This window comes from Hemiscyllium ocellatum, chromosome 14 (genome assembly GCF_020745735.1).
Source record: "Hemiscyllium ocellatum isolate sHemOce1 chromosome 14, sHemOce1.pat.X.cur, whole genome shotgun sequence".
NCBI classification, from domain to species: Eukaryota; Metazoa; Chordata; class Chondrichthyes; order Orectolobiformes; family Hemiscylliidae; genus Hemiscyllium; species Hemiscyllium ocellatum.
Window position 1 is genome coordinate 29,942,824 of NC_083414.1, and position 13,329 is coordinate 29,956,152.

The 13,329-nt window shown below is 40.3% G+C and overlaps 1 protein-coding gene across 1 annotated transcript in view; it reads right to left on the minus strand.

Annotated features, from left to right (window-relative positions):
* Window positions 1-11,823, minus strand: part of phf2 (PHD finger protein 2) — a 153,382-nt gene extending 141,559 nt beyond the window's left edge. The window contains exon 1 of the mRNA XM_060835559.1: window positions 11,410-11,823. Within this exon, the coding sequence (XP_060691542.1) occupies window positions 11,410-11,507 (98 nt within the window). The 5' untranslated portion in view covers window positions 11,508-11,823. The remainder of the gene's footprint in view (window positions 1-11,409) is intronic.
* Window positions 11,824-13,329: the final 1,506 nt, after the last annotated feature.

Here is a 13,329-nt window from a genome sequence, read left to right on the forward strand (position 1 = left end):
TCCACATAGATCACATCTACCGCTCTGCCCTAATCAATCCTCTTTGTTACTTCTTCAAAAAAGTCAATCAATTTTGTGAGACAAGATTTCCCACACACAAAACCATGTTTATTATCTCTAATCAGTCTTTGCCTTTCCAAATGCATGTACATCCTGTCCCTCAAGATTCACTCCAACAACTTGCCCACCACCGACGTCAGGCTCACTGGTTTATAGTTCTCTGGCTTGTCCTTACCACCCTTCTTAAACAGCAGCACCAGATTAGCCAACCTCCAGTCTTCTGGCACCTCACCTGTGACTATTGACGAAACAAATATCTCAGCAAGAGGCCCAGCAATCACTTCTCTAGCTTCCCACAGAGTTCAGCTGATCAGGTCCCGGGGATTTATCCACCTTTAACTGTTTCAAGACATCCAGCACTGTCTCAAGACATCCTCGGTAATATGGACATTTTTCAAGATGTCACCATCTATTTCCCTACAGTCTATATCTTCCATATCCTTTTCCACAGTAAATACTGATGCAAAATACTCATTTAGAATCTCCCCCATCTCCTGCAGATCCACACAAAGGCCACCTTGCTGATCTTTGAGAGGCCCTATTCTCTCCCGAGTTACCCTTTTGTCCTTAATGTATTTGTGAAAACTCTTTGGATTCTCCTTAATTCTATTTGCCAAAGCTATCCCTCTTAAGTATATTCCTTCTTCCTTTATACTCTTCTAAGGATTCACTCGATCTATCCTGTCTATACCATGCTTCCTTCTTTTTCATAACCAAACCCTCAATTTCTTAAGTTATCCAGCATTCCCTATACCTACCATCCTTTCCTTTCACCCTAACAGAAATATACTTTCTCTGGATTCTCGTTATCGCATTTCTGAAGGCTTCCCATTTTCCAGCTGTCCCTTTACCTGTTACCAATCAGCTTTCGAACGTTCTTGCCTAATACTGTCAAAATTGGCTTTTCTCCAATTTAGAACATCAGCTTTTAGATCTTTTAGAATTATGGTCACTGGCCCCAAAGTGCTCCCCCAATAACACCTCAGTCACCTGCCCTGCCTTATTTCCCAACAGTAAGTCAAGTTTTGCACCTTCTCTAGTAGGTAGATCCACATACTCAATCAGAAAATGTTCTTATACACACTTAAATTTCACTCCGTCTAAACCATTAACACTATGGTTGTCCCAGTCTATGTTTGGAAAGTTAAAATCCCCTACCATAACCATCCTATTATTCTTACAGATAACTGAGATCTCCTTAAAAGTTTGTTTCTCAATTTCCCTCTGACTATTAGGGGGTTTATAATACAATTCCAAGACGGTTATCATCCCTTTCTTATTTCTCAATTCCACCCAAATAACTTCCCTGGATGTATTTCCAGGAATATCCTCCCTCAGCACAGCTGTAATGCTATCCCTTATCAAAACAGCCAACCCACGCCATCCTCCCACCCCCTTCCATTTCTATGCTTCCTGTAGCATTTGTATCCTGGAACATTAAGCTGCCAGTTTGCCAGTTCTGACCATCCCTGAGCCATGTTTCAGTAATTGCTATGATATCCCAGCCCCATGTTCCTAACCATTCCTTGAATTCATCTGCCTTCCCTGTTAGGCCCCTTGCATTGAAATAAATACAGTTTAATTTATTAGTCCTACCTTGTCCCTGCCTGCCCTGACTGTATGACTCGCTTCTGTTCTCAACTGAACCAGTCTCAGATTGATCTCTTTCCTCACTATCTCCGAGTCCACCTCCTCTCTCCTCACCGCCACCTTACTAGTTTAAATCCTCCCGAGCAGCTCTAGCAAATCTCACTGCCAGAATATTAGTCCCCTTCCAATTTAGGTGCAATCCGTCCTTCTTGTACAGGTCACTTCTACCCCAAAAGAGATTCCAATGGTCCAAAAATGTGAATCCTTCCCCCATTCACCAGCTCCTCAGCCATGCATTCATCTGCTCTCTTCTCCATTCTTGCCCTTGCTAGCTTGTAGCACTGGGAGTAATCCAGATATTACTACTCTCGAGGACTTCCTTTTTAAATTTCTGCCTAACTCTCTGTAATCTCCCTTCAAAATCTCAACCTTTTCCCTTCCTATGTCATTGGTTCCAATGTGGACAATGACCTCTTGCTGACCCCTTTCCCTTGTGAGAACATTCTGCACCCTCTCTGAGACATCCTTGATCCTGGCACCAGGGAAGCAACACACCATTCTGCTATTTTTGCTGCTGGCCACAGAAACGTCTGTCTATACCTCGAACTAGAGTATCCCCTAACACAATTGATCTCTTGGAACCCGATGCAACCCCTCATTGCATTGGAACCAGTCTCAATACCAGAAACTTGGCTGTTCGTGCTACATTCCCCTGAAAATCCATCACCCCCTACATTTTCCAAAACAGCATACCTGTTTGAAATGGGCATATCCACAAAAGACTCCTGTACTAGCTACCTACCTCTCTTACCTTTCCTGGGGTTAACCCATCTATGTGACTGTATCTGAGACTTTCCAAGCTTCCTAAAACTGCCATCCATCACATACTGTTGCAAATTCCTCATTGTTTCTAACTGCCTCTCCAACTGATCCATTCGATCTGATAAGCTTCACAGCCAGCAGCATTTATGGCAGATATAATCCGCTGTAACCTTTAAACTCTCTTTAAACTCCCACATCTGACAAGAAGTACATATCACTCTATTAAAGACCATTTTTGCTCCTTCACAATCTATAGACCCAGAAAATAACACCGTCTTATCCCTCTACAAACACTGCCCTAGATTAAATGAATAGTTATGGCTTATATTTTAAGTTTAATCAAGAGACATATCTCCAAAAACATATAATCAAGAAAGAACCTACTCTACTCACTACTGCAGATCCTCTGTAGGCCACACTTAAAACAACGATTAACTTATCTGATTCTGTGCTGTGAACTTCGCCCAACATTTCCTCCAAGATCAGTTGTGAATTTCACTGTTTGATAATTTACCCAGATCACTCCGAGGTCCAGTGATACACGAATTCAAAACATCAAACACCAACTGTGCAGGTTCTCACTCTCTATATCCTGGAATGACCTCACCATGTGCTTCCTTTGTCTGTTCTTCTCCCTTTTAAAACTGCTATTGTTTTGACTTTTTTCCCCAAAGTTCCAAAACAATGCAACAGCATATAGAACAGTAATTGCTGCTCCTGCAATTCGAGTAAATCACCTCTAGCACCTAAAATACCTCAAAAAAGGAGCTTGTTGCAGCCAGACATTTTTTCCGTCCTCCATCTTGGATTACCCAGAATCGGCAGACAGATGTAAAACTAACTTGCATCCTATCTTTAGATTACATGCATTTAAGATCACATTTTCATTATCATAAAAAAAACTAAACTGACCATAATGTCAATGGGTAAGAGAAATTAGGGCTGACAAACATTTCATTTATAGGTAAATTTATAGGTAAACCAGATGCCTAAGAGATAGACCACGGAACGAGGACATGCCACAACCAAAAGGACTAGCCACACTACCATATGTCAGGAGCGTCTCAGAACTGACAGCCAGACTACTGCGACCCTTAGGACTCATAACAGCACACAAGCCAACTTCCACACTCAGACAACAACTCACTAGAACAAAGGACCCAATAGCCAGCACGAGCCAAACTAACGTAGTTTACAAAATACCATGCAAGGACTGCACAAAACACTATATAGGACAAACAGGAAGACAGCTAACAATCCGCATCCACGAACATCAGCTAGCCACAAAACGACACGACCAGCTATCCCTAGTAGCCATACACTCAGACAACCAGGAACATGAATTTGACTGGGAAAACACTACCATCATAGGACAAGCCAGACAGAGAACAGCCAGGGAATTCCTAGAGGCATGGCATTCATCCACAAACTCCATTAACAGACACATGGACCTGGACCCCATATACAAACCACTACAATGAAACTGACACCCGGAAGCGGCAAGAACATCCATCAACAGACACATCGACCTGGACCCCACATACAAACTACTACAGCTGAAACTGACACCCGGAAGCGGCAAGAACAAACCACTATAAATACCGGAAGAAACATCAAAGCAGCGCTTCACAGGAGGCTCCAATAGCACTGATGATGTTCCCTAGCCAGGGAACGAAACGTTTGCAGCAAAAACTTCCAGCTCGGCGAACAGAACCACAACAACGGACACCCGAGCTACAAATCTTCAACCAGACTTTAAATTTAATAAGTTATTTTGAAAGAATTTATCATCAATAACACAGATGAAAGTGTGCACACAACATAGGAAAAGAGAGGAAGGGGGTTGCTACAAAAATTCAGGAATATACAATGAACTAAAATTATCAGCCAGACGCCAAACAAAAAATTAATGTGAATAGATATTACTAAAGTTGGTGAAAAGTTGAAAGTCATATGTCTCCGGATGCTGAATTACACATCTGTTCTCACTATATTAACGACATGGACTTAGGTAAAGAGTATACATCATAATTTGATCTGCGGTTTGTTGCACATGAAGGAAACTGTAAGGGACTGTAGAATGACAACAAACAAGTTAGCAGAATAGGTCAAGTATCATTTGAAGAAAGGAGAGGTATTGCATTTTGGGAAGCAAAAAATAGAATATTTTTAAAATTCATTCACAGAATGCAACTAATGCTGACTAAGCCAATACTTATTGCTCATTGCCCTTGAGAATGTGATAGTGAACCTCCTTCTTGAACCATGTCGGTAGATTAGGTTAGATTACTTACAGTGTGGAAACAGGCCCTTCGGCCCAACAAGTCCACACTGACCCGCCGAAGCGCAACCCACCCATACCCCTACATTTTACCTATTACCTAACACTATGGGCAATTTAGCATGGCCAATTCACCTATCCCGCACATCTTTGGACTGTGGGAGGAAACCGGAGCACCCAGAGGAAACCTACGCAGACACGGGGAGAACGTGCAAACTCCACACAGTCAGTCGCCTGAGGCAGGAATTGAACCCGGGTCTCTGGCGCTGTGAGGCAGCAGTGCTAACCACTGTGCCACCGTGCCACCTACAATGGCTATTGGCGCACTCACAGAGCTGTGAGGAAAGGAGTTCCAGAATTTGGACTCAGCAATATGACAGTAATATGGTTCCAAATTAGGATGCATGTACAGCTTTGAGGGGAATTTCCAGATGATGTCCTCATAGACCTGCTGCCTTTATCCACAAGATCATTGTTATAGGAGCAGAATTAGGTCATTCAGCATATTAAGTGTGCCCCACCTTGGCTGATATGTTTCTCAACCCCATTTTCCTGCCTTCTCCTCATAACCTTTGATCCTTTACTAATCAAGAACTTAACTATCTCTGCCTTAAATGCACTCAAAGGCTTGGCCTCCACAGCTTTCTGCAGCAAAGTGTTTCACAGATGCACCACCCTCTGGGTGAAGAAGTTCCTTCTCATCTCAGTTCCAAAGGGTCGTTTCTTCACTCTGAGGCTATGCCCTCGGATCATAGTCTCTCCGAATAGTGGAAATATCTCCCATGTTTGCTCTATCTAGACCTCTCAGTATTCTGTAAGTTTCAATGAGATTCTCCTTGTCCTTCTAAACACCATCTAGTACAGTCTCAGAGTCCTCAACTCTTCCCCATATGAAAAGCCAGGAGAAAGTGAGGACTGCAGATGCTGCAGATGTTGTTGAAAGGCTTATGCCCGAAACGTTGACTCTCCTGCTCCTCGGATGCTGCCTAACCAGCTGTGCCTTTCCAGCACCACACTCTGCCACTCCATATGAAAAGCCCTTCATCCCTGGGATCATTCTTATGCATCTCCTCCAAAAACAGCATATTCTTCCTTAGACACAGGACCAAAATTGTTCACAATATTCCAAATGTGGTCTGATCAGAGCTCTCTACAGCTTCAGCAGTACATCCCTACTGTTGCATTCTAGCCTTCTTGAAACGAATGCTAACACTATATTTGTCTTCGTAGCTGCCTGAACCTGCATGTTAATCTTAAGAGAATCCTGAATTAGGACTCCCAAGTCCCTTTTGTGTTTCAGATTTCCGAAGCCTTTCCCATTTAGAAAACAATCTTTATTTTTCCCATCAAAATGCATAACCTCACACTTTTTCGCATTGTATTCCATCTGTCATTTCTTTGTCCATGCTGTCCAACTCTTTCTGTAGCCTCCCGCCACCTCAACACCAACTGTCCCTCCACCTATCCTATGCTACCTGAAAACTTAGCAACACCCTCAGTTACTTTATCCAGAACATCAAAGTATCCTGCCAGCTGTTAAATTGGAAACTGCTTGGTCCTAGAACACTAACCTGAGAAACTACTTCAGAGATATATTGTGGCTGAGATGAATGGCCTTCAACAATCAGCTTCCTTTAATCCAAGTATGACTCCAACTACAGAGTTTCCCCTGATTCCCCTGACACCAGTGTTGCTAGCACTCCTGGGCCTCATTCATCAAATGCTGTCTTGTTATATCAAATGTTCAGCTCATTTGTCCATGTATTGAACAAAGTTGTAATGAAATCAGGAGACGAGTAGCCCTGACAAATACAAATTGAGCATCAGTGGGCAGGATTTGGCTGAGTTAAGTGCCACTTGACAGCATGCCACTTGTCTACACTCTCCAACAGGGAGAAAATGAGGACCAGATGGTGGACATAACAGTCGAGTGTGATGCTGGAAAAGACAGCAGGTCAGGCAGCATCCAAAGAGCAGGAGAACACACATGATTGAGATTAGACTGATGGGGTGGTAACTGGCTGGGTTGGCTTTGTTCTGGTATTTGAGTGAAGGACATACCTGAACAATTTTCCACATTGTCAGGTAGTCGCTGGTGCTGTAACCCTACTGGAACAGTTTGGCAAGGGGTGCAGCTAGTTCTGGAACACAAATCTTTAGTACCAGTCCTAGAATATTATCAGGGGCCAGAAGTTTTGCAGTTTCCAGTACCCTCAGCCACTTCTTAATATCATGTGAATTAAATCAAATTGGCTGAAGACTAGATCTGTGCATAATGGGGAGCTCAGGAGGAATCTGAAATGAACCGAAACTTGCCACTTCTGCTGGAACAGCAAATGCTTCAGCCTTATCTGTTTCATTGATGGAGGAGCCCAACACATCATTGAGGATAAGGATATTAGTCGAGTTTATTCCTCCAGTTAGATGTTTATGATCAGATTCATGATCAAATATGGCAGGACTGCTTGTGGGATCATTTCACTCTGTCTAGCACATGTTTGAAATACAAGTAATCCTAGTTGTAGTTTCATCAGGTTGATACCTCATTTTTTTGGAATGCCTAATGCTGCTGCTGCTGACCTATCCTCTGCACTGAATCAAGATTGATCACCCAGATTGATGATAATGGTATAGTGGAGAATATGCCAGTCATGAGTTTACAGACTAGTTGAATAGTTACTGTTCCTGATGACCCAGAGTGCCCCATAGAGACCAAGTTTCTGAGACTCATACCTGTTTGAAATCTATCCTATCTAGCATGAAGAGAATGTCACACAGAGTTTATTGTCAATGTGAAGATGTATGACCTCAATGGAAAGACACCAAAAGTTATGGGTAAACAGGGAGACCGAGGATTAAATACAAATTTCATTAAAAATTCAAGTTAACACAAAACCATAGAAACACCAATACCTTTTAAAGCTTAAAAACACGAGCACCGAGTACAAGAGCAAATAGCTAGTAATAACCTCCTTCAGGTGGTAGTTAGGGTACTTTGGTATGTACTTTTGGCACCTAGTTTTGAAAAAACTCTAATCCTTAAAGACTCTACAGCAGTCTCACAAATAAGATACCATAGATAGGAAGTTAGTTGATAGGAAATTCTACAGTCATTTTCCATGGAACTGGGAAACTAAGAGGCGATTTGGTGGACCATTTCAAATTATGAAGCATTTGATTGGGGTAAAAAGAGAAAGACTATTTCATCTGAAGTCAATGTTGAGGGGGCAATTAATTTAAACATAACACTGACAGCAGAGAGAGAGTCAGGAGAGATTTGCTTACATAGAATCTGTTGAAGCACGAAATGCTTTGTACAGGGAATGGTTGAGGCAGATATCATTGCATCTTTTCTGGCCAAAGTTGATAAACATCTGAAGCAGATGTTAATACAGGCTTATGGGAAAGGAATAAGGTAGTAGATTTAGCTAGGGACTGTTCTGCAAAGAACAGATGAAGACATGATGAAACCAAATAGTCTAGTATATAAACTTAAGTGGCACCAAAACATTATTACTTCCATTAACGGAGGTGGGAGATAATATTTTTGCTCTTGCTATTAGTTTGTTTGCCTGTAAACAAATGTTTCAAAACCCAATGGACAGATTTCAACAAAATGTGATAAAGTATCTAGCCCAATAAGTACCTGAATAGATTTTGTCAAAGATGCAGATCTAGATCCTGGAAGTTTTTAAACATAGAATATTACAGCGCAGTACAGACCTTTTGGCCCTCAAGTTTGTGCCGACCTGTGGAACCAAACAGGGTCTCTTAATATTGGAAGATTTGATGAATTTTTTTTAAATTCAAGATTGTGGTGGTTTGTTTTATTTTGAATGTTTTTGATTGTTATTTTAAGAATGCCATGGAGTAACTCAGCTGCCGTGACAGATGTTTTATCAAGTGCCAAAATATGGGCAGAGTTTTCAGAGCAGGCTGTTAGATGTGGATTAGCCTCAGGCCTCCTCAGTGACATGGAAGATCTTAATAAATTTTTTTTTACTTTTAGTTGTTACACAACATCAACTAGGTAGGGCAAAGCCTCAAGAAAGAGCTGCACTGTAATTGCATTAACACTGAGAAATGTGTAGTGTTGAAGTGGTATGTGCTCTATTAAATGTCTCCTTTATTTGTTGGTACAATGCATTATCACCCACAGTAATTTACCAATTTATAGCTAATATATTTATATTTTGTTAAAAAGACTAACCCAATTACTATGTTTCAGTTGTATTTTGTAAAAGCAAAATGGCTGTCCCACATATTAGGATGGTTGCAACCAGTGAGATTGTTTTTAAATTGCTTCAAATTGACACAACAACATAGGAATGTTGGACACTATGCAATGTATGCATTTGTCGTTAAGTCCATCACTTTTCAATGATATACGGAAAGATATTTTAATATAATAATACAAGAAAAAATGTGAAAGGTTTGGCTTTATAAGAACTACTCATTGGTATAATTTGTGTTAAAATCATAAACACTTCAGGATAGAGCTTAAACATGGCAAAACCAGTGAATCAGGCGCAGCTCATTTCCAAAACACCAAATCTTAAATCTGCAATGAATTAGTGCAGTCAGATAGGCTTTTAAAATAACATTAAAATACATTGATATATTTAAATTAATTACATGCAGATTGATTTATTACAAAAAAGTATCACCTGTGAATGACTCAATTTCAATTTTTTTTAAAAATTGACAGACTTATACCATACTTATATTTGTTGGCAACTGTCATTTCCTTCATAAACTGAAAAGTAAATTTTATTCAAAAACTTTTAAATCCTTCCTACTCTTGTCTTTGCATCCAATCAAATCAATTTAAATTTAGTGTTACTTGTGGATTTTTTAAAACAGTTATAATTCACTTAAATCTACATATTGCTAAAAGTAGTTGCAGGTTTAAGAGGTTTGCCAGTTAATGACCTAAGAAAGTATAGTTAGCTTCAGATATCAAAATATGACAAGTTTGCCAGTTACTTACTAACCTGCTGCTCAAATCAGTTAATTATAAACATTGTACATTCACAAAATATTATTAAATTGATGAGAATTTGACAGTGATGACATACTTGTTTTTGAAAATGATCAAGCTTCAACAATATTAGTCAACAGATTTCAAAATTAAAAATACAGCCAATGATACCTTTAATTTCTAACTTATTATATCTCTTAGCTCAAACTATGAAAAACATTACTCTCATTTTTATTTCTTTTAAATCTCCTCTGATCAATTTCCAGCTTGGTGGGCTTCCAGGGCTCTTCTGAAATTGTTAAAACCGGCTGCTAGGTGTTGCATGATTGAGCCTCAGGTGAGTAATCCTTATGGTCATCCTTCAGTACTTATTATTTGACGTCCCATTGAGACTGGCCTCATTATGGGAGAAAGTGAAGGAGAAAACTCCAACTTCATGGTGAGTTGACACATATCTCTGCTCTATTTATTTACCCACAAAAAACTTAAACGTATAATTAAACAATCTCGAAAAGTTAATTACTTCATATATCAAACACCAGGCCAAAGGTTTCTAATAGGGAGAAGATACTTAAACTGAAATTGTATTTTAAGTCACCAAAACATTAAAATAGTACGTTCTATTTCACACAACATGATAAGCGCCAAAAACTTTGAAAAGTTTGTGTTGATGATGTGTTCCTAAAGGTATTTAAGAAGAATAATTTCAAACTCCCACGATACAAACTGCCAGACCAAACATTTTTTTTTGCATTATACAAGAGATGTAGACGAAACAGATTCCTGGCACGTTGCATAGATGAAAAAAAACTTTCAGGTGGTATTTAAGTTGGAAATTAATCGACAGTTAACAATGAAATCCGTTTTTTAAAAAAAACGGACTGAAAATCAAGGAATTGAGAAACATTAGCAAAGGCCTTCTGACACTTTTTTTCAGAAACCGCACGTGGAAATACTATAAATAAAACGCAAGTAAAATGTCAATATTTACGTCTGCCCGATCAGGTCCCGCTTATTTTATCAATTTAAACAAAAGCGGGAATCGTCCCGGGGGCAGAAATCGTAGATAAATCACCAAGAGCTGCTCCAAAATATCCCACCAGTTCGGTCGAGAGCAGAAGAAAAGCGCCTTGCGATTTGTAAACATATTTAGACGGTGCAAAAAAAAAGTGCATTTACCTCTGTTTTTTTATTTCGGGAGATTTTAAGGATCACTGATCAGAAACAAAACACGGGAAACACCTTAAAACAACATTTAATACAGATCGCCTTCACAAACGGCATCCTTCACCCCCCCCCCCCCCCCCACACCACAACCTCAACCCCCACTCCCATCCCCTCATTAACACAAACTGGGCGGGGGCGGGGGTCCCTCTCAGAAAGGCGAATATTTACACAATGATAAATTGCTTCTGTCACCCGGAGAGAGCCGTCTGCAGCGCCGCCTTCTTCCTCAGGCCTCGCTTCTTGTAAAACTGTCGCCACAGTCAATGGGCTGCACAGCTCCCGCCAACAGTTAACAGACCGCCCGCGCGCCCGACCAACGGCCGGCCCGCCCGCCACACACACATACACCGACAGCGGCAACCAGATCACCACAACAACAACAAAAAACGGACAAAAGGGCGGGGGAGGGGGAGCTGGGGGTGAGAGAGAGGACAAAGCTGCCTTTTACCTGCCGTGAAACCAGTCTTTGCACGCATCGCATTCAATCATAAATCGAGTTACGTCGTAAGGTAACCGACAGATGCAGTAGACTGGTACAGTCGCCATGTTTTTAGCTGGCTCCCCAGAATGAGAGCAAAGCGCCTTCTTGCCGCACACAACAATTCTTGCAAATGTTTCCTCTTCTTCCCCCTCCCTCAACTCCGTGTCTCTGCGATGGCTGAGTGCACTGTTTACTGTCTGTGGATTTTTCCTCTACTCTTTCTCTCTCCTCCGTCCTCCCTCCCCCCCGGCACACTCAGACATAACCTTCCTTCTGAAGTTGCTCACATCGTCTCTAAGCTGCGGCTCCGGGCACAATGCGCTCGCTCTCCCTCTCTGCCGCTGCCTGACAGTTGTATACTGTACGGAGCAGACTGTATCCTTTCATTGCTAAATTACGTCAGGCAACTCGCTGGCTCTCAGAGCTTCAATACTATTGTAACCAGCGCATCGACACTGAGCAGCCAGCTCTCCTGCCACAATGTAACAACAGCCTGCTTCCCATCAAACTTCAGAAATAGGGACAGCAAAACACACCTTCATTTTTATTTGCGCCTTAAAAGTTGTCCATGAATCTGTAACTGTATTCGCACTATTCCCTTCCCCTCTCTGTAAAGCTGTTACTTCTTGCACATTATACAGTAAAAAGTATCGTTAAGGCAGAATCAAATTAAAAACTGTAAGTTAGTTACGTTCAAAAGAGTATTGAAAGGTTGTTCGGGAAATAACATTGCCACGCCACGTTATACGCTGGATTGACAAAGTAATTTTAGAACATGGATTTCTCTGTTCGCATTCTGGAACAAGCCGTGCTTGAAAAAAAATAACGCTGTTTATTTATGCTATCCAGAAAAAAAATGAAATATGTAACTACAGTAATTTGGATACAGACAACAGGTCAATACTTGAATTATGATAAAGGTCGTGGAGGTATAACTGATATTTTTACATCACGTTTAAAGTTCTGTTACACCAGCTTTATTGCATTCAGCACAGCCGTTAAATGAATAAATAACAGATATCATCATAATTCAAATGGGTGACAAAAGTTTAAAATATTCATTTATACCATCCAACAGTATTCAATTTTGATGAGATAGTAGTGCTTCTTCTGCCTAGCTGCAAGTGTACAGTAACTAATCTTTTCAAAAGTGAGATCAGTATGTGGTTTCATTCTTGTACACAAAGTATTTTCCTAATAGAGATAAAATGGTGAGATTGTCTTCTCTTCAAATGTTTAATGTTCATTTTAATTTTTAATGTTAAATATTCAATTTCACATTGAAGACTGGACATTTTTTGTTTCAAATCAGGTTTAACATTATACCCAATTTACAGTCCACATAGTGCCACTGTAGAACTGAGTGAACTCTAATAACAGCTTCACTCGAGGGTCACATCAGACATAACTCTGGATTTGCAGTTGAACAGAAATGTGAAATGAAAATTATTCCATACTAATGCTAAAGCTGTGCTATCAACCCACCCCAAAGCATTAATTAAGGTTTAGAATTCTGTTCACATTTATGAGTCACTTAAATGCAATTTTGTTATGTTAAGAAAATAGTAATGCTGAAAATTGTAGAAATATGAAATAAAATTACTGAAAGTACATATCTGGGCAGTCAGCAACTGGAATAGAAAGACAAAGCAATGTTTCAGGAGAATCAATTGTATAAATTCTTAACCTTTTGAGCAAAATCAAAATCACAGGATCATAAAGTGTTTATGGAACAGATAGAGATCATTCAGCCCATTATGTCTGCATCAACTCTCCAAGTGAGCATCATGATTTAGTGGGATTCTCCTGTCTTTTCCCTACAGTTTTGCACATTGTTTCTGTTTAAATAATCATCAAATACCCTCCGAATGTCTCAATTGAACCCAC